Here is a 22978-nt window from a genome sequence, read left to right as displayed (position 1 = left end):
ATGAAATCTTTTTCTGTAACATGCTTTGAATTTCAAGATATGAAGCATTTTGAATTTTGTTTGCCAGTCAGCAGAGCCTTCCCCAAGGGACCTTTGGCTCAATTGATTCGTTATCCAGCTGATATATCAGCACGTGACTGTTTGTTGCAAAGGGCCTTTGTGGAATGAAAAATAAAAACAAACAAAGAACAAAGTAGCAAAAACATTCAGGATAGGGATTCCAGAATACATAATGACCTCTCCCCACCCCTCCCCCCAGGTACGAAAATTACTACAGTAAAGAACTTGAGAACTAATTGGGAATGAGTCACTCTAAGTGGCGATATATGACATTCATGATCATTAGATTCTACAGGGTTGATAAATACTGATTATTAATTGGTTCAATATGAATTTCCTTGGCAAGCTCCCCACCCCAGTGACATATCTGAGATATTTCAAGGGGTTGACTGTTACCTAAAAAGGCATCACATTGCGTCCTTCTTAGGTCGTACCTCATCCTATATTCTTATTATTTTCAACTCCAAAGGGGTGGGGGGGGGTAATTGCTAGCCACCCAATCCGTGCACCCCCCACTATTTGCCCTTGTACTCTCTCACAAGCCTGAGCCTTAACATTCATTGGTACGGCACATTTTATGATTTCATCTCTACATTGAAAATATTTGCTTTTTTAATAAATGATTATTTTCTTATTCAAACTATATCCTCGTATTATCATTTAAAATTTACATCTAAAAATTTTACAATTTATCGGTTATTTTTCTACAGGGATCCCAAGTTTGGTTTTTAGGAATACTTACAAAATCAAAGAAAAAGGATATTAAAATATAAACATCCTGTAAATTTGAACCAGTTTTTCAAAATATAAATGCTGCATGAAAATGACTGAAGTTTTATCAATAATTCTCTTTACTTTGGGCATATGGTTTTCCCATATCAGGCCACGTGTCATTCCCTAGAGTATCATTTCTTTGTTTAATGGTTTGACATGAGAGGCACATGAATATGGATACAACTGAAACGAAGAATCTTATTCTCAAGAAAATGACACGTGGCCTGAGATGGGAAAACATTAGTCCAAATTCAAAACTCGCACAGATGTGAGGCTTAAGTTGTGAACAAAGGGATCTGGCGTGACTCAAATGAATCTGGCGTGATTCAAAAGTCACGAATCACGCCAGATTCCTTTATTCACAACTTAAGCCTCACATCGGTGCGAGTTTTAAATTTGGTCTATACGCCCAAAGTAAAGAGGTCTATGTTTCTTGAAACTGGTATTTAATATAAACATTCACTAAAACCTAGCTTGGGACTTTTGTGTTTTCTTTAGAGTCGATCGATAACCAAGCCCCGATCACGTGACATGTCATGATCGTTTAAAGGGTTGTCTGAGAAAGACTGGTTCCTTGTTTTGAGTGTAAAACAGAGGGTATTCGGTGTAGAAGCAGATGATCTCTGGCAACGAGTCAAAAGCGTGTTTCCCAATCACAAATTTCTTACTTGGAGTTGTCTCGATTGGGAAATGGCGAATTCTAAAACAAAACAATTTAGGAAAGCTAAGAGGTTTTGGAACGTTAAAAAACATTTTCTTTGTCTATCAGTTCTACGTTTAAAAGATGCACTATCCCCCCTCTACTTAAGGCAAGGAAGTCTTGACAGTGGTATCTTAGGTGCGCAAAAAAACAAGCAAACAAACAAACAATCAAACAAACGAACTGACAAACGAACAAAAGAACGAACGAACGAACGCACGAACAAACGAACGAACTGACAAACAAACAAACTGACAAACGAACAAAAGAACGAACGAACGAACGCACGAACGAACGAACGAACTGACAAACAAACAAACTGACAAACAAACAAAAGAACGAACGAACGAACGAACGAACGAACGAACGAACGAACAAAAGAACGAACGAACGAACGAACGAACGCACGAACAAACGAACGAACTGCCAAACAAACAAACTGACAAACGAACAAAAGAACGAACGAACGAACGCACGAACGAACGAACGAACTGACAAACAAACAAACTGACAAACAAACAAAAGAACGAACGAACGAACGAACGAACGAACGAACGAACGAGCGAACGAACGAACGAACGAACGAACGAACAAATAAGATAGAATCACTTACTTTCGGGAGAACTTCACTGAGAGCACATACGAAGCGAACTGAAGAAAAGAATGGCAAAAGTTGGTATCAATTTTTGATTTTCCATCTAAGAATTCACAGGCTCTGTAGAACTCGTTTATAGAATTATTATAGCAAATTCAACATTACAAATTTGATTACCTTCTGACTGCTTTCCCTCACAAGGAAGTCCAGCTCATTTGCCGTCTAGACAACAACAAAAAAAACAATCAAAATATATCTAATAGCCTTAACCATCGAACAAAAATTTCAATCTTTCTCAAGTAGTGGCTCAATAAGAGCGATGTTATATGGCACTGTTTATCTTTAACAGTTATCCAAAATGATAACCGCAGATTGATAGCCGTACCTTTAGCATTATTTCTTCGCATGTTTGTCGCTTCAGTTTGCCGTAATACCAAGGCGCAGAACCTGAATAAAAATATGTCGACATGAAAACGTCCGTCCGTGCTGCGAGCATTTATAAAGCATGCGGGATGTTGTGTTCTCATGAAGGAGGTGTTAAGAGAAATGGCGGAGTTCTTCTCGACATCTCTCGCCGGAGTGTTCTGCCAATCCCCAAGAGTGCTTTATAACTTCAAACAGCAAGAAAGCAAGTAGTAGTAAGCAAGTTTATTTATTTATTTTTGTTGTAAAATACGAAAAAGAATAACAGTTATTTTGGATACGAATGACGAAAAAGAAAGTGTGCTGTGCTCTCTCATAAAGCACGTGAAGCCAACCATTCAGAATGCGAGATTCATAACAGTTACTTCATGACAGGTGTTATCCCCCCCCTCCCCCCTAGTTCCGCCACCCATCAAATACCCTTCAAGTACATACTTGCCAAATCCGAAAGCTTAAGAGACTCAGTTCCTGAAATTGTTTCATAGAGGTCAAGATTGTCTTCTTGAGAACTGCTGCTCCCAGTTGCATCGAAGGATTGGTATCGCCTCTTATCCAGGCGTGGAGCAGGGACCGGTGTTTTGTTGTGTAGTTCTTTCAACTTCTCAGCCATGTCTGGTTTGTCCTCTTGTATGTCACCAACGGACTGTGACCTGCGATTGGCTGGAACAAACAACACTTCTGTTATTGAATTTCGTAGAAATAAAAGTTACACAACGTCTATACTAAACTGGATGAGCTGGTCTATCATCAATGCTGCATTCTGATTGGATGAGCTACTACTAGGCTATAAGGTATATCCTACTAGTACCGAAAAGTGCCGCCTTTGAAAACTAAAACATTTTTTTTTTTTTACATCTTTATATTTGACAAACTAGTTGGATTTGACTAAAACAATTAGTCCTCTCGCCTTCATGGCCTATGAGTCAAAAGCCCTTTCAGGCTTGAATACTAATCGCTAACAAGAGACTATTCTCTTGTTGCTAAATATTAAGTATTAGAGAGTTTTAGATTGACTTTTTTTCTCCCCGCAAACGGCAAACGTTACCACGTTTTCATAGTTTTCCTGTATTCTACTTTACTATTTACAAACCTTCTCATCAAGCGTAAATACTCTTTTGTTTTTCTACTACTTGGACTTTTTTGCGATTCTTTTTCAGTCATTTAAAAGAATTTTTTACTGGTTAACTGACGTTTCACGTTTGCCGTGAACGTAAATCTAAAACTCTCTATTTTCCTTGTTACCCGTCCTTCCAACGCCATTGACGTGTTGTAGGATGTGCTCAGGCACCCATCCTTGGCGAGATGGTTCATCAAGGGTTGACACGTAATAGAAGGAACCATCCTTGATCGTTGCGCGGACTATACATCCTGCTGATATGGGCAAGTCTTCATAGCGGTCAGGAGGGACGTCGTAGTCTGCAGCGGCCTTGAACAAATTGAACTGCGAATGCAGACAAAGTGCTCAGTAGAAACAAAGAGAAAGAGTGACACCAATATGGAAAGGAGGAAATTTCACAGCAAGAAACAAAATGGTCATCAACTTCACCATCATCATCGTCACCAACATCATTGTCAACATCATCATCATTAACATCAACATCATCATCCTCATCATCTTCAAATCATGAAAAACATTGCCATCATCATTAACCCTTGATCATTTATTTCTTGCATTTGTGCATCATGTAAGAGGAGGAGGTAGGTAAAAAAAAACGTATATAAGAAATATAAGGAAAAGAGACAGAAAATGTTATGTATATCTTTTTGTATATCTGTATATTGTAAAGTGTCACGTCTTTGTTTTAAAAGTATTTAATAAAAAAATTAAACAAAATTAAATTTAAAAAAAAAATGTACATCACTAAATCAAATCCTAAAGGACATGCTATGGTTTTAATATGGTATAGCAACTCACCCCGTTGCTCACATTCAAGTAACCATGCTTGACAGGTCCTGTACTTGTGGCCGTTTCCTCTGCAGGAAACTGTGTTTTTGAGTCAACAGGCTCTAAGTATTGTTCTTCCTGGGGGGTGAGTGGAGTACTATCATTGTAGCTGTTTACGAAGCATGGTGGCAGTGTTGGGGCACGATCTTCTTTGACTTCTTCATATGTTCGCTAGATTTGTAGAAGAAAAGAAGGTTGGATTACTAAAGCCACAGGGAACCCAAATTAATTGAAAGTGCTAGGTAAAGATAAAATCTGGAAAACATATCATCTATCAAAACATATTAGAAAAGATGATAATGATGATGATGATTGTTGTCGTTGTTTGTCATTATTATTATTATCATTATTATTACTATGTTATCTATTTTTTATATTTATCAATGTTATCATTATATTATTATTAGAATATTATTTTGCATGCTATATTTTACTTACACATTTCCTCTATCGGCCTTATGGTTGTCTTGTGTATACAATTTAGAATGATTGGAACTTTAAGCTTCTGATGAACTTACCTCTGGATTGCTACTCTTTGGGCTTTTCGATGGTGGAGGTCTGAACGAAAAAGATTCGAAAAAGGTTACTTTGAATAAAAAGCTTTTGGCATGAATAAATGAACAAATGGAATTGAATGAATGAATGAGTGAATGGATGGATGGATGGAAGAGAATGGATGGATAGAAGAGAATGGATGGATGGATGGAAGAGAATGGATGGACAGAAGAGAATGGATGGACGGAAGAGAATGGATGGATAAAAAAGAATGGATGGATAGAAGAGAATGGATGGATGGAAGAGAATGGATTGATGGAAGAGAATGGATGGATAGAAGAGAATGGATGGATGGAAGAGAATGGTTTGATGGAAGAGAATGGATGGATAGAAGAGAATGGATGGATGGAAGAGAATGGATGGATAGAAGAGAATGGATGGATAGAAGAGAATGTATGGATGGAAGAGAATGGATTGATAGTAGAGAATGGATGGATAGAAGAGAATGGATGGATGGATGCATGCATGAATGGATGGATGCATGCATGAATGGATGGATGGATGCATGAATGGATGAATAAATGAACAAATGGGAATGAATGAATGACTCAAAAAATGGATGAATGTAAGAGAATGGATGGATGGATGGATGGATGGATGGATGGATGGATGGATGGATGGATGGATGGATGGATGAATGGATGGATGGATGGATGGATGGATGGGTGGATTGATGGATGGAAGGAGAATGGATTGATGGATGGATGGATAAATGGATGAATGGATAAATAGATGGATAGATAAATGTATGATTGATGCATGTACAATGTGATACCATGCAGTATTTACCTCAGGTGCTTAGGGATAACAGTCGAATACAACACATCACAATTTTCCCTGTTAAGACAAATCAACAATCACATTACATCATGTTAATAGGAAATGATGTCAAGTGAAATCAAGCAATTGAACGTACTCTGTTGGTGATGCAGGAAAACCTGACCTCGGGCTGTCGACTTGAGCAACCGCATACTCAAGAGTTTTCGCATTGTCTGTGGAGATATCATAAAGAGCTAGTATATAGTCAAAGGTGTCTTCAAAGGCATTTTTATGGAGACAACTTCCGTTTGTAATCGATATAAGACAACAGACCTATAAAACTTGGGTTTTAAGACTACAGGGAATTCCCCGCGAAAGTCCTCAGAGAGCCAACGATTTCAGGAAGGATGCTCATGCACACGTTCCACTAAAAAACTGGGCCGAATTATCATTGCAGTACATGAGAATCAGATTGTAGGGCTGTACATACGTCCTAGAGGACAAATTTCCAAGATGGCGGCTATTTATAGTCCCATAAAACAGCCCCACAATGCACTGCAATGCCAACTCGACCCAGTTTTTTATCAACCTCAGGATGGCTAATAGGAACCCCCTCCCCCTTAAATACACTTCCCTGAAATTTATTTTAAGTGTTATTTAAAAATTAAATTGCAGTACCTGGATTTGGAAGTGCTGCACGTGCAAGCTTTTCTTTGCTTGAATCCCTTTGGGAACAAACCATGTACATCAGTACGTTACAATCAAGCTTAGTCACCCATCTTTAAGTACCAAGTTTCACTATTCCTAGCCATCTTCCCCTAAGACGATCCTGGTATAAAATAGTCAAGAGAAGGCCGCAACCCAAACAATATTTCTCTATCTTCTCGACAGATTCTTGAAGCAGAAAACAACAACAACAACAATTATCATCGCTAATCACCACTGCAAAGTACAGCAGTTGCGCAGCTCAACGGGGTTGAACTGAAAGCATGTGAAGGCGCCTCCGGCAGCCGCTATGGTTGGCAATTTAAACAACAATTAACCAAAAATCTCTCAGATCTATCAGTAATCCTTTAAGAAAATACAAACCTTCTCGGTGGTGGTCTTCTCATACTGGCATAGATGGGTCCCACACTTGTAAAAGATGCTCTCTGGATGACAATGAAAAGACAAATAAAAATGTTCAGTATTGATCAGATTCCTTGCAGTTGATTTTACGTCGATCAGTGACGTAGGGGGTCGGATAGCTCACTCTTTCTCAAAGCTATTCTTACCCTGGTCGCTGGTTGGGCGGCAGTATTATAGGTGGGATTGCTAATGGTGATTTCATTGTTTTCCTGCTTTGGTCTCAGGTTGGATGCCGGAGTGACGCCTATCTTTCCATGATACCTATAACACAGTCATTGAGGGATCTATCAGGATGCATCATATATAATCAGTTATTAGTGAAATCATGAAATCTTTGGAAAAAATATCGAAAGTATCGTAGGATCATTAGGATCAGTATCTATAGTACCTGACTTTCCACCAACCAAAACTACTGGTGGCGATAACCTTCATCTCCTCTCCTTTAATGTAACTCACTTCATCATGACTCTGTGCTTTGTAGGATTGAATGGCCACCCACACACCTAAAAAATAACAAACATACTTTATACGACAGCCTTCTAACCCACAGATTAAACCCTGAAGTAAACTGTGGGCTGATCTAGTCAGCTACGCTGGATTAAAAGGAGTCAAACTGAGTGCATTATAAGCGCTATGAACATTAAGCTCACGTGAAAAAACGAATGCGTTGACTTTAAGCGATACTTTCAGGGGGAGGAAAGGGGTACTTCGGAGCACCTTGTACGTTGTGTGGACGGACTTTCGACCCCTTAACCTTTTATTTACCAAAAATGTTAACATATTCACGACTCTTAAAACTCCAGTGTATGCAGGCTTAGCCTCACTACTGAGGTCCGTAAACAAAAGCAGAAATTAGAATAACAAAACAAGCAACTCCTAGATTCGAAGCTAAGCCCCAAGGGCGGATCCAGGGGGAGGGTCGGGGGGTCGCGACCCCCCTGTCATTCCTGAGGTCAAATGGTCTTCCTGTGGTAAAAATGCGACTGGGATTCCTTTGCCCACAAAATTTACCCCTGAGACCCCCCTTCAAAAAACCCTGGATCCGCCCTTGAGCCCGCATACACTGGAGTTTTAAGAGTTGTCAATTCTATAACTAAACTCACGAACTTCCAACCCTTTTTATTTTAGGAAAGGAAAGAAGGCATACTGAGCAATTAATGTTCTGAAAGTCTTTTTACCGGCTACACCCCAAAACGAAAAGCATTATGGAGAATGTGAAAATGGCGACTAAAATAGTGGATACTCACGACAATCACCGTCATAATCGATCCATTCTTCGCACTCAGATTTCCTGTTTGGATCCAAAGGCTCTAGAAACGTTGCAGGTGCAAAACCATGCTGTCCATTATCCTTCGTAACCAGCCACCAACCTTGAAAGAAACTTAAGGTGTTATTTCGTAAAACAGACCCAAATGGCATCGTGGGTTTTTAGTCCTACGCTTTTCTCGTGTTCTCTCAGCATCACGCGTGTTTAGATCAGAGTATCTAAGACGGAAGACTGGTTTATATTTCTTAATTCTCCTTAAAAGACAGAGATTTGAGCTCTAAAGAAAGCCCTTCTCTACCGACCGGCAAGAAAACACGTCATCATAACGTTATAAATCCACAAAATCTTTGATTCCCAAATCCCCATTATCGAAGACTAATAGACTAATTCCATATACTATTAGTGCGAAAAATACTACAGTAAAATGGCTTCCAGACCCTGCGAAAGTTCTGATAAATGATCCACAGAACCCATTTCACACAGAAATCGCGGAGGGGAGTGGGGGCCTGAGGGTATTTTCCAGAGACACTCCCCAAAAAATTACAAAAGATTTTTGTACTGGCAGATTGTCAGAGTCTTTACGCCTCTTCTCCCCATCCTCTCTCCTTCCCTCCCTAACCGCCAATTGAAAACTCTAGCGTCGCACTAGCGCATGCCCTTCTCACTCAAACCAGACCTCAATACCCTCCCTACCTGTCTGATTCTTCTCTATCACTGTCAATACTTCATTCTCATCCAAGTTCATCTCTCCACTCGATGAGGCCTTGTAACTCGCCATCGTTCTGTACTTCTCGACTAAGTTATCCTTGGTTTGTTCCCCAGGCAAAGAGTTTCGTTCGAGCAAGCCTCTTTTGTGTCTGTCTTGGTAGACTGCATCTGTACCCCATTCACTGAAAAACCTTTCTACGATGTCTGATTCGGACACCAAGGAAGGGAGACGAATGATTCGCTGTGGAAATAACAAACCAAGTTATATGAGTTTACTGAGCCCGCCGAGAAATAAATAGATAGATAGACTTGGTAACTCAATCAGTAAAATAAAAATTGCTTTACTAACTATAAGAATTGCTGATTTACTCTGCTAATTTACTCTGTGATAACTAAGGCCCCGTCCACACGTATCCGGAAATTTTTGTATCCGCAATTTTTTTTTTGCGGATACGGGTTGCGTCCACACGTTTCCGCAAATTTTTGTGTCCGTATCCTCAAATTTTACGAAAACGGATACGTGTGGACGGTGAAAACGATTCGAATACGCTGCGTGTGAACGCAAACATTTTCGTATTCGCAAAAAATAATTTGCGGATACAAAAATTTCCGGATACGTGTTGACGGGGCCTAAAAGACGGACAAACAGAAAACAAAGAAAAGATTGGGATATTCAGATGTCTTTACCTGACAAAACTCCTCTATCACCTTACTCTCTTTCTTTGCTAATGATGAAAAGAGCATGGCCCCACGAAACTTTGGAACTGTAAAATAAATAAATAAATAAATGAATAAATAAATAAATAAATAAATAAATAAATAAATAAAATAAATAAATAATACCATGAATATATATAGAATATGATGATGACCATCATGACACTGAAGCAACACTATTGCATGCCCCTACAAAAGGAAGCTAATTTACCTGGAAGTTCAGGGATTGTGATACTTGGGTTTCCCTTGTAGATTTGCTTCAAGCCACCCTGAAGAGGAAAAATGAATGGAAAATGAAACTCCACCCAGGATGACAACTGATTTTCAATGAAAATGTCGTTTGATAGACTAGTGTTGTAGATTATTACAATTTTATGAAATTTTATAGTATTTATTTCTGTCATCTAAAAAAATATTTTTTCACATCTGACACCATTATGAGTCAAGTGAAAAATTACTTAGACCTAGGGCAAACGTCGAACTTTCCATGCACCGAACTCATTAAAAACAATGGATATCAGGTGATAATGAGGCTGCATTCTTTGATGTAATTAAGTGCGGTGCATGGAAAGTTCGACGTTTGCCCTAGCCCTTACAGTATTTACTTGCTCAAAATATTTTGTTGGAATATTCAGTTCAGTCACTTTTAAGAATATAAATAAATAAATTGGATTTAACAGTGGCATTTCCAGAGAGTGGCTTTTCGATCATCCACTGAATTACATTTGGATTTTAGAAGTTCATTTTTGTGGAGGGTGGAAATCCAGAAGAAAACCCTCGAAGCACAGGCGAGAACCAACAAACAATAGGGACCTTAAGCTGCAGGATGGCAACGACGACGACGACTGCAAACATACAATAGCACTAATTGCACTATTCAATAGATACTCGTTGGAATGTACGAAATACTGTGCATCATTGCCGTCTTATGCTGAAAGTAAGACGTAAAATGTCCTATTTTTACGTACGGCTACGCCAAAAGCTTATCTTTGCTAATTTTCGTTAAAGCGCTACCAAAAGACGACATTTCACTCTAAAACGGGGATGCTTATTGAGTAAAATACTAGGTAAACACGAAATAATAATACAATAGAAGTTTGAAACGCTTCAATTTCGCCGCCGTTGTCGCCCACGTTAATATTTATGTAGCCAACGAAGTCAAACACCTCGAGGGAGAGTTGGGGGTTTGTCGTCATTCCCTAGTGGATGATGTCATCATCACAGCGGAAGTAATTATAGGATTCTTATATGGTAAAGAGGTTAAATCTTTTGGAACGAGCCGCGAATAAACACGCAAAGGACCCACTGGAACAGGCCTCAACAGCTAAATTATCATCATACAGCTAATAATGATTATAAAAAAAATTCGAGAAATTCATTAAGAATTCGTTTGAAATTCTTTTAAAATGCCGATCAACTCTGATAGCACAGAGATGTGAAACTTTGGTATTGTTATTTATCATAAAAGGCTGTTTAAATAATTATTGCCGACGAATTACATTATAATGATTCCTAAAGAAATTGAAACGGCTTGATATGCTGAAACAAAGCTAGGCTTGAAGACTACATTTCGCTATATATAATGAATTTTGCTTTCATTTTCAGTATTGTAATTCGCCAGACAAAAACCCTAGATATAATTGTCATTGTCGTTAGAATCGTTAATAACTGAAGTTTCAATTTAATTTTAAGATAAAAAAAAACTTTTGGTTTAAAGATAACTAAGCCCTATAGTTGTATTTTTAAAAAGGTAGTAAAATTTTACCCCGGTATGTGGAAGGACTGACAAATAATTTTGATGTTTGGTTAGTCCAGCTGGCGGAAACATGTAATAAAATATCATCCCAGATGATCAGTTTGACCTCATAGTTAAAGTTTACTATCCATTGAACCGTTTCGCTGATGACAATTCTTGATAATTATTGCACATGTAATATTCTTACCTGTAGGTCGAAAAACATGCTGTACTGTCTTGCGATAATCTTCTGGTCGCCATTAGACCACTTGACAATCAGCACGAACTCCTGTTTAATAGCCCAACAAATCAACCAGAAATTAAAAGAATTATACTTTCCGAATTAATCGTATTATATTTATACTATTGCAGTTGGATGAAGAATAAAGTTATTTTATTAAGCAAGTTAAACGAGAAATGTTATGATATCTTAAAAGTTATATGGTTTACGTACCAAGTTTTTGTCCTTTCGTTTTTCAATTCCTTGAACTTTTACTTCAACGACAAGAGACTTTACGCAGTTCATTTGTGATGGCCTCATTTTGTCTCCTGACTTAGATTTCAACTCAAGTCAATCGCATCTTATACTACTACTAATATATGGTGCCAAAATATTAGAAACCATATCTGCTGAATCAAAAATTGACTGTAATCATTACTGGAACACTAGTGGTCAGACGTAGAGGACTAGAACAGGATATTGATGTTGATTTTGATGAATAACCAACTAACCGTAGCTGAATGAATGGAGAGCTATGGAGGAGGAGTCAAATGAACCGATGAACCGCGATGACAGATCGTCAACCATCACTTCAGGGGGAGAGGGCTGCTGAAGGCAAAAATATACCGAAGTAGACTAATAAAGAAAAGTTGCTTATCAAATAAAAAAAGGGCCGAAAACTTACAAAACGAACTTCAAAAATTGGATTACATCTAGTTCAAGGACGTTGCAAATGAGGGAAAGTCCGAGCCTAGTTCGATAGTGGACAGGAGGTTTTTTGGTTTTAGAAAAAATGAGGTAAAAACAATGAAAAAAGCTGCAAAGGAGGATAGGAGTAGATCAGGAATAACCCGGGCGACAAGGCCAAACTTTGGTCAACCGAGTTTACTCAAGACTGTCGAAGTCTTTCGAGGGGACATCCAACAAACCTCTTGACCCATTTCCTCTCAAATATTTTTATTTCGTAACTTATCGAACCCATATCTCTGAAGTCCTCAGTCACTCTCGATTCATCTCAGGGGAATTACCTACTCCGGGTGTGGATAGAAATAATATATTCACATTCATGGTGCAACCGCTAAATATGACATAAGATTTATGCGCGCGGTTCAATATTAAACATTTACTATCTAACCACACGCAAATATTCCCTGCGTAATTAGTCGAATGATTTGGAAATCGAATTCAATCGTATGAATGGATTCGATTGCATTCGGCAATCGAACGAAATCGAATGCTGAAAAAATTATGAATTCCATAGCATTTGATTTCAATCGAACGTAATGGAATGTCCAAGTACAAGAAACAAATTATTATTGATATCAGTAAAACTAATTTCAGTATTTCAAGATTCGATTTTCCCCACCCTATTCCTATCTTCCCAGTAAGAAGTCTTTTTCAAAACTAGAATCTTTCTAAGTTTCTATTAATTTATAATTTCGACAAGTTAACTTTAATGATAATGTATAATGTTATGGAATTGGTTTGTCGTGTCTGTGTTTGTATCTGAAGAGAACTCCGTTCACTGGGGGCCGACGTACTTGATATCAAAAAACATTGAGCTCCCCCAGGTAGACACGGGAAACAACATTCATTGATTTATGGTTCTGGAATACTGACTTAGAACCCCCCAAGTAGGCACGGAAAACAATTTCGATTTATATTTCTGGAATACCAACTTAGTTTCCTCTCTCTCTTACCCTCCCCTCCCCCCTACCCTGCGAGTAGAGGCTGTTTTTCCTTCTCCTCCGTAACGTAGGGCTGAATGACAGGCTGGTACCAAAATGGAGGGCAGGAAAAATCCTCTGCTAGCAGGCTAACCCTCTTCTCAATTTCGAAATTGGTAAACAGTGACAGCACACTACGGAGCTATAATCAAATGCTGTGTTTTGTATTTGAATGTGTTTAAAGTGCTTATTTACATATATTTTTGTTTGTCAAATAAACATATCCCACATAGCTTATGCTACAGATAAGGTGGCTTATCAGCTGATACCGCACATGGTACGATACGGTACTGTAACGAACAACTGTCACGCGATCCCACGGTTTCGTAACGATATGCCTCAATCAAATCACTAACAAAAACACATTATTGTCACAGTAAGAACGTACACGGTAGCGACTAGTGGCATTGGTTACGTTGATGTCACGCTATTGCCTACAGTCAAGGTACGAGCCCATGATGGTCAAGCTAGCTATGAGTTAACGACAGTAATGACACAAGAGAATCATGTTAACAACACAAAACAACAATACCATCACGGTAAACACACAGTAGAACTGACATTGGTCACGCTGTGGTCACGTTACGGTCACGCTAATGCGGAATAAGGATTTTCAATATTAATGGCAGCTGTTATAAGATTATTACCGGGTTACCTGTGATAAACCGGTCATTCTCCATCAAGCAAAGATGTAGTAAAAAATATCAATAGACCCCTTGCATGTGACGTCAAAGCAGCTTAATTTGGAGGACAAAACAAAAGAATTTCAATCTCATGAGAATTGGAAACCATCATTATGTCATCCAAATTGAGCTGCATACCCCTGCAAGGGGTCTATACGGTAGCCTAGTTTAATAAGACTATCATATTGGTGGTATTTTAACAAAATATTCTTCTCATTAGCCTCCAACATGGCCGCCATCAGAAGTTCATAACTAGACTAGTTATGGACTTCTGCCACCATTTGTTTATCATGTGACTCGAACTATCTCTGAATAATAATAATGTTGGTGGTATTCAAACAAAATATTTCTCATTAGCCTCCAACATGGCCGCCATCAGAAGTTCATAACTAGACTATTTATGGACTTCCGTCACCATGTGTTTGTCATTTGACTGGGATCTCTGAATAATAATTCTCTATAAATGTTGGACATTTCTTGGCCGGTTAAAAGAGTAGAATCCGTCTTTCCACCGGTTTTCTACACATTGGACATTCTTGCATCCTGTCTCCACACAGCTGGCACGTGCCGTGTCCACACAGGAATATCAGGTTCTTTCGTCTGTCCATGCATACTGGACACATGGTCTGGGAATAGAAAAACATTACAATATTGAGACCTTCCTCAAATATTGCATCCTCTTCCGGTTTCTGATTGCAAGGGCTACGCAACCACCCTACTCTTATAGACCCTTTGCATGTGACGTCAAAGCAGCTCAATTTGGGGGACAAAAAAGGAAGAATTTCTTGAAAATCTCCTGAGAATTGGAAACCTATTTCCTCCAAATTGAGCTGCATTCCGACGTGCTGCAAGGGTTCTGTAGGGGATAGTTGCTAACGAGAACAGTAATGGTTGTCAAAAATCCATATTCTAAATTCAAAATTATCCCAACTTCTATTCACTAATAACGAGCTTTCAACTCACGAAGTTAATTCTAGCAACGACTACAAAGTTGTTCACGCTATAAAATTGCGAGAATGAGTCCCAATGCTACGATAGATGATTTCTTGAACAAGTTCTCGTAGCAAAATTGCGAAGCAAATTTCGAGGAACATTGCGTAATGTAACAGAGTATAGAGCGTTTGCGCCACCACGTGATGGCGGCCATGACAGGACGCATGAACAATTGAATCTGGTCTAATCTGAGCAATGATTCAGTTTCCCAGAGGAAAAGATTCTATTGTTGTTTCTCCTGTCATGGCTGCCATCACGTGATGTTGCAAAGCCTCTTTTCTCATGAATAGCTTTTGGAAATTGTGTGGGATCGATTTAAGAGTGTTGCGCTCACCTGTTCTTTCATATCTTGCAGCTGCTGCTGTAACTGTGTCAGATCTTGCGTGCTGATCTCTTGTTTGTTGGACGCTTTTTCGGACAACGGTGAAGGAGCTACCAGAGGAAAAGTAGTTATGAATTTGCATTTACATCTATCGGTAAACCAGGAATTGACTTTATGGGGATATGAAACAAGCTCTGAGACTAGTGCATTTTAATGTAGGTCGTCAAGCCACACGGTAGTGAGTGAGTTTTTCAAGCGTGTGGGCTACCTGTGTTGCAGTCTCCTACGCAGCCGCTATTAGTGTCGTCACGCAACGCTCCCTCCCATAGAAAGAGAATACTCTGATGCTTATTCTATAAAGACCTTCCGCTGTCATATACCTTGGCGTGCAAAGAGACCTCACCTTTTCCTCCACAGCAGACGATAAACGGTACCATCTCCTCGATGTCTTCACGGCACTGAATACACTTTTTCATCAGAGAACCGCAGACTGAGAATCAAGATTATCAACCATTAAACTTGAGGTATAGGATCATGCAGCAATGATGAAAACAATGTTGATGACAACAGTGACGGATTTAGAACGATTTCGGGGGGTGGGGGGGGGGGGGGGGGGGGGGGGGGGCAATTCAGAACGATTTCAAGAGGGGGCACTTTTACCTAGAAAGGCTTCACATAGCGTCCTTTATTCTATTTTCCAACTCCAAAGGGGGGATGGCTAGTCAACAGATTCAACTCCCTTGGATCCATCCTTGGAGCAGTAATAACGACAGACCTTTTCTGATATAGCGAACATGGTGCATTGTGTTTTAGCATCGGTACGAACATCTGATGCCTTGTATGGTGTTGTTTGTACACAGGCTAGCTCACAATGTTTCCTTTTATCGAAATCAGAAAAAGTTCTATTGAGAAGATGTTAACATAATCTTGATGATCTGGAATGATTTTGAGATCGGTGGATACGCACAGCCGAAATTCTGCTTTCTATGGGGGACCAACCCCAAAAAATATCAAACAGAAATCGTATCTTTAACCACATGGATAATGGATATTATGTAAGAACATGCGTACTAGGTAAATCACGAGCCTTGTATGAAACGACTGAAGAAGAGGGCCAATGGGCCTTTCACAACTTCAAGTCGCGTATATTGAGCCAGCTCAACTAGAAACCGTGGACAGCTGTTTCGGGCTGTATTGGGCCTCGTCAGCACGGTGTATCTAGTGAGCTGGTAGAATCCCACAAAAAGTAGTACATGAGAGGTGAGGCAGTAAGCCGTGTGGGATGGGCTCGGAAAACATATAAGAACATGCGTAATAGGTAAAGTACGAGCCTTGTATGGTTATTATGGGTAATGATGGCGGGTATAATGGGGGATGATAATGAGGTCCTACCTTCACATGCAGATATATGTCCACAAGGTTTGAATAAAAGATTGGCCTTCCTCTCTGAACAAACCATACACTCTTCGATCTGTATTAGCAACAACGAGGATATTTATTTTGTTAAATTAATGGCAACGAATTCATAGAGCTTTTATGTGTGACGTCACTAATATGAAAGAAAAAAAAAAAAGACTTCCGGGTCCAAAACAACAACTTTTTTTCGTGACAGGATTCGTGCTCCAAAGTTCTAATTGTTTCAGATGGAAGTTATATCGATGACAAAATTTCTCAATTTATTTTAGCGCTATTTATGAGCAGCTGGACCCGGAAATACGTCACAACTTGACAACTCGATTGGTGCAAATATTTGTAACGAACACTTGACGAACCTAGACGCCAACATGGCCGAAAGCTGGGTAATAATCCCCAAAAATCTAACGTAGATAAGGCGTATTTTTTAATTCCAAATGAATGATGATGTTGACAATAATGAGTTTTGATGGTGATGATGACGATGGATTCAGTGGTGATGATGATGATGGCGATGACTACAGCTAGCGGAGAGTAATATGTATGCATAAGTAATCCAAACATATAAAGAGGCAAGCCCCCAATATCGTACCCAGAGCCCACGTTCCTCTTGGTCAGCACCGAGAATCGTTTCTCGGGCTGACCAAGAGGAACGGGGGGCTCTGGGTACGAGATTGGATAAGCCCCTAGTTACCTTGGTCCTTGATTGCACCGGTTCTTTACACATCAGACATTTCTTTTACCCGAGGAGAGCACAGTGAGCAAGTAGTCACGTGGAAACACGGTCCAAACAGCGTGTCTCTCTTGTTGTCCGAACAAACCACGCATTCTTGTAACGCTTCTTCGTTGATTTCTGTTTGAGATATGTTTAATTGGTTCTTGGCGATCCTAATGAACACAATTTTAGCAGAACTTGAAATAACTATAGAATACGATGCAAGATTTTTAAGGTGGACGAGATAAGCCTTGGGCTCCCTCGGGAATAGCGTAACACAGGTGACAATGAACAAAACGAACAGTGCTTAAAATTTCAGAAACGGTCTTTTTGCCTTGGGCGTTTTGTTTTCCTATTTCAGACCACGTGCCATTCTCTTGAGAATAATGTTTTTTGCTTGAGTTGTACTATCCATATTCATGTATTCTGATGCGCATTTGTTAAACAAAGAAATAATACTATAGGGAATGACAGAGTTGGTTGATATTTTATTGCGTAGCTTGACATTCCCCATGACGATGGGTTAACAATCCGAAAGCTTGTGATTTTCGAAATAAAACTCAAGGTAGAAGAAACAAAAATATTTCAAAGATTGATTGATGAAGGTACTAACCCCTTATCCTTGCGGCATTAGCAAGTGCTTTACAAAGATTGGGGTCTGGGCACAAGTCCAGAGGTGTCTGTCCTTTGCTGTTTTTCATAGTCAAGTCGGCGCCATTAGCAGCGAGAAACAGTGCTATTGATGCGCTACTCTTCTTGTCTGTTCCCTGGGTACCTAACCCCATTAATAACTGAAGACAAGAAATAATAAACCAGCAGATCAGTATTAGTAGACTGTTAAAAGCCCAGCAAATTTCTTTCATTTTAAGCATAGCTTTGCAAGAGTTGGGATTTTGGCACCCACCACACCTTAAAGGCTACTTTTCAAAACTAGATTGGTTTCACTTCCTGTGCTCATTTCTGGGCCCGGTTGTACGAAGGGTGAATACGGATATCTGACAGATAAATCCTTGTCCAGTGGATTAGTGGATGCTGGTATCCAATAAATTTATCAACTGGATCAAAGATTTATCAGTCGGATAGTGCTCACCCTTCGTGCAACCGGGCCCTGGCTGACAGAACTTGGCGGTCACTTTTGACGTACCATTTGGGGAAGATAATGACTTCCAAAGACTTTTACCAGCTGAATGAAATCCAGCAATGGTGCCCAACGTTGCAATGGCACGTAACACGACATATCAATATATCAACCCCCTGAGAGTCAACAATTATCTACTGCTAAAAAATAAAAATAAAAAAGAGAGAGAAAAGACCTTTCAAGAAATTACCTTGCCGACATCTTGCATGTCCTGTAGCTGTCGTAGCTGCGATAATGTATGGTGCCTCAATGCTTCGTGAAGAGGAGTATCTCCATCTTTGTCTTGGATATCAAGTTTACACCCCTCGCGTACAAGCAGCTGTAAAAAACAATGTACACCTTAAAGCCTGGTTCTTATTAGCGACGCTAACGACGCAAGCACAACGCAAGCCAACGCTAGAAAAACAAATCTTTCGTTCCCTTGCGTCTGCGTCACTTTTCATAGAGAGAACATGGAGTTGCGTCTACTTGCGTCACATCCTAGATTGGTATCCAGGGACACGAGACTGTAAGCCTGGTTCTTACTAGTGATGCTAACCGACGCTAAAGCATAAGCATAAGCGTAAGCCAACGCAAGAAAAACAAAATCTTTCGTTCTCTTGCGCTTGCGTCGCTTCTTTTCATAGTATCGTATTTGTAAAAGTATCTATTTTTATCGGCATCTGATTTCTACTTACTCTAACTACTTGAGTATGTTGTCTTTCCACAGCTAAATGCAGAGGTGTTTGTAGATTGCCATTCTGTACGTCCTTGTTAGCCTTACCCTATAATTGCGCATGAGAAGACACATGAATACGACTCAAACAAAAAATCTGAACTGAAGGGCGAAGAGTAAAAATTAACAATTGAAGGCTTTGCACCGTCACGTCATGGCAGCCATGCAGGAGGTACAATTATAGTCTTTTTTCCCTAAGTAAACTGAATTCTCTCATGCCAACCAGCTTAGACCAGATTTAATTGTTCCTTCCTTCTGTCATGGCTACCATGCATCCCGTACGGTGCAAATCCTCTTTTTACATTTTTACAATTTCTTGCGTACTGATGGCTATTTTTTTATCAACAATAAGAGGACAGACAAATAAGTTGACGTCAACAGGCGCACGTCTCTTTGACACTAAAAACGATACGTTTTTATCGTTTTTGTCATTGTAATACGCCTCGTGGATCCAAACTATTTTGACCCTGTGAAGACGCAACTTATCGTCATTAAGAGGACAGATACATAAAAAACTGATGTCAGTTTTGTTAAATATTGTTAAATATACGCAATCCATATTGTGGCCAAACCTGTTTGACAAGTAGTTCAGCAACTTCCACGTGGTTGTTGAGTGAACGACAGGTGTAAAGCTGTATAACCATCGTCTTTCTTTTCGTTGACAATCCAAGGACGAGGAAGCTTGTTCAACAGTATTCGCATCGCGCTAAGATAACAAAACAAATATCAACTGGATTTGCGCCGATCAGTTCAATTGAAATGGTTTTGTTTGCCTCTGTTTATACATACGTCATTTGTATTCTAACGAAAATATGGTGCACATGGACGCAACCCAAGTTAACAATAGCTGACCTTACAAGAATGGGCGGATTTGGGGGGGGGGGGGGGGGGGGTAGGTTCAATAATCCGCGAGCCCACTCTAGTTTGGCCTCATTTTAGGTGTACCAATATTTACGAATTCCGACGGTTAAGTAAAGAATGCATAACTTGAAATATACAAACACTTTGAAATTCCACGAACCCTGACAAGTGCTTTATTATAACGGGATTCCTACATTAAGCCAGAGTTTCAAGAGTTTATTTATCTTGCACCATATATGAAAAATTAAGCCAACAAAATATACCTTGGATTCCCCGTAGCGCAGCATGTGAAGAGAATTAAAAACCATTATTATTAGCAATGGAAACGTCTGCACTCGATTCTAGTAGCATAGTAACCATATCATCTCTCTTCTTGGAGATGGCGTCGTGTAACGGCGTGTCACCCTCAGAGTCCTGCGGCATAGATCGTATATCGAGTGAGAAATGGCATATAGAGGTTTTGCATCATCACATGTCCATGCACATAGTACAGCTTGGGCTGCCTGTGGTTAGATGGCAGAACAATAGAGTCCCTTTGCTCTTGGGAATTGAATTCTTTCTCGTGTAAAAAACGATTGTATTGTTCCTGCCATCTAACATGGCTGCCATCACGTGATGGTGCAAAACCTCTATTGATGGTGCAAAACCTCTATTGTACGGTCACGGTGAAGTATTTGACATTATTCGTAGAACCAATCAGAGCGTGAATCGTCCTCGTTTTATGAATGTAGCTCTAACCAACCTGTGACCCTTTTTCCATGATCGATTTGGAATTTCAAAGTTGCTTTTTTTTTGCGGAGGGAGGAAAACCAGAGAGAACCCAAAGAAAAACTCTCAAACCACTAGTCCAGAACTGGATCCACTTGTAAAAATGCCGCTCGCGCACGAAATACAAAGACAACTGAGAAAATTTATCACTACTCGGTTCGTCTCTTGCCGCGCGCGCATCGATAAAAGTGGGTCCAGCTCTGGACTATAATAGCCTGCGTGCAGCCGAACGTAACTGTAAGTCCGACTATACGAGAAAAAATTCCGGCTGCACGCAGGCTAGACTATAGAAGCACTGGAGTGAACCTACTAGAAACTCTATTCACATACGTAAGACAAAAAGTCCGGCTGCACGCAGGCTAGACTCGAAGCACTGGAGTGAACCTACTAGAAACTCTATTCACATACGTATGACAAAAGTTCGGCAAAACGAACCCGGGTCCGTGAGAGGCGAGCATTTTCACCGCTACGCCACCCATACCCATGCCTTAAGCACAGGTTAGCCCTCTCGTTTCTCGGTGCTGACCAAGACGAACTTAGTCTCTGGGTACGAGATTGTACCCTCTCATTCCCCCTAGGTAGAAATTATTTTTCTCCAAGGTTATATATTACAGACCATTACCTGTAAACTAGGATGAGCATGGAGCTTTAATAGTGACTTTACGACAGATATATGGCCTTTATTAACGGCCACATGTAAAGGAGACTGGCGACGCTTGTTCCTGGCATTAATGTCTGCTCCTGCAAGAACTAACTGCTCGACAACACCAGACTCGTCACCAAATGCTGCATGATGGATGGCTCTATCGCCATCTTTGTCCTAGAAAGACGAAATAGATAAATAAATAAATAAATAAATAATGAATAAATAAATAAATAAATGAATGAAATATTAATAAATGAATAATATTAATAAATGATTATTAGATCGCTGCCCTGTTTAACTTAGCAAGGCAGTAAGAAATGTCAACACAATGCAAAAAAATACAAGGAAATTTACCTCCTTTTCTAAATCAGCTTTGTAACGCAATAAAACTCGAACAACGTTTCGTGTCCATTTTGACTAGCAGCTTGGAGAGCTGTATGACCAGCAAAGACACCATTCGCCTGAATCCAACAAATAGCATCGTTAGGAACCCAAACTTAATATCAAAGCAACATTTAAAAAAAAATTTTGTACTTTTTAGGAAAGCTGGAGCAAGGAAATTTAAGGTCGAAAATGTACCACACACTGAAAAAGTTATGGCATGGTATACGGTACTGAGTCAAAGAAAAATGGAATGCACCCTATCCTGGAGCACAGGTTATATTTCTTCTTCTTCCATCCATAGGGCTGGGTGGCTGGCTGGTCGGCCAGGTTGGGCAGAAAAGACCTTTGTGAGCAGGGCAATGCACCCTGTAGGTTTGTGAGTATCAAAATCAAATGCTGGGGCATGAGAAAGGAGACCTATTTCATACTGACGCTCACCTATCTCACACTTAGTTTTGTCCCAGTGAACTGTATTTACCTTACATTACTGTGCTTAATACAGACACCCTGTTAATACAGATACTTTCTCTAGTTCCTTTGGTGTCCATAAACGTCTGATCTTCGCTACATATGGGGTATCTACCCATTATGTTACACCCAATCTGAGGCTGTGTTGATATGTGACTGTGCTACTTACATCTACATCAGTCTTGCTCATCAGTTCCTCAATGCTCGACGTGTCCTTAGCCATTAGCAGCAGCCCTTCACCAGTTTCTTCTAACCGCATCATGACACATGCGTCTCAAATAGCTTCTTGAGGAGAACGGACAGACGCTCTGGGATGAGAAGAATGAGAATTTTTTAATCTAATTTCTACATTATAATCATAATCATTATTATTAATTTCTCATGCTTTCAGTTCGACTCCGTTGAGCTGCCCACTTCTGTACTTGCAGTGGTGATTAGTGATGACAATTTTAAAAAAAATCTTATTTCATTTTTTTTATCACAACCACTACTTTTCATTCATTATCGCTATCACCAGTATCCCTTTTCATAAATACATCCCTCTACCATCATCATCACT

At 39.7% G+C, this 22978-nt stretch overlaps 1 protein-coding gene and 1 pseudogene across 2 annotated transcripts; both read right to left on the bottom strand.

Annotated features, from left to right (window-relative positions):
* Positions 1–654: 654 nt before the first annotated feature.
* LOC116296141 (uncharacterized) lies at positions 655–12084 on the bottom strand. Its single transcript, XM_031704104.2, has 20 exons — positions 11821–12084; positions 11575–11655; positions 9843–9900; positions 9602–9678; positions 8900–9155; positions 8187–8309; positions 7328–7442; positions 7086–7200; positions 6901–6962; positions 6490–6536; positions 5969–6044; positions 5842–5889; positions 5016–5055; positions 4468–4668; positions 3795–3993; positions 2988–3212; positions 2515–2576; positions 2307–2351; positions 2148–2185; positions 655–1534 (listed from the first exon to the last, which is right to left on the bottom strand). The coding sequence occupies exons 1-20, from the start codon at positions 11905–11907 to the stop codon at positions 1369–1371; spliced, it is 2121 nt and encodes a 706-aa protein (XP_031559964.2). The 5' UTR covers positions 11908–12084; the 3' UTR covers positions 655–1368.
* A 1372-nt stretch (positions 12085–13456) lies between these two features.
* On the bottom strand, positions 13457–22678 carry LOC148909640 (E3 ubiquitin-protein ligase MIB1-like; annotated as a pseudogene). Its single transcript, XR_016120335.1, has 14 exons — positions 22589–22678; positions 21922–22028; positions 21544–21741; positions 20423–20567; positions 19865–20005; positions 19255–19341; positions 18768–18896; positions 18053–18230; positions 17806–17815; positions 17419–17612; positions 16704–16782; positions 15715–15801; positions 15324–15421; positions 13457–14622 (listed from the first exon to the last, which is right to left on the bottom strand). The product of XR_016120335.1 is annotated as an E3 ubiquitin-protein ligase MIB1-like (transcript).
* Between the last annotated feature and the right edge of the window lie 300 nt (positions 22679–22978).

This window comes from Actinia tenebrosa, unplaced genomic scaffold, assembly GCF_029948245.1.
Source record: "Actinia tenebrosa isolate PJP-AT-01 unplaced genomic scaffold, QUT_ActTen_1.0 PGA_scaffold1__47_contigs__length_23844297, whole genome shotgun sequence".
In the NCBI taxonomy this organism is placed as follows: domain Eukaryota; kingdom Metazoa; phylum Cnidaria; class Anthozoa; order Actiniaria; family Actiniidae; genus Actinia; species Actinia tenebrosa.
This window is presented reverse-complemented; position numbering and strand designations above follow the sequence as displayed.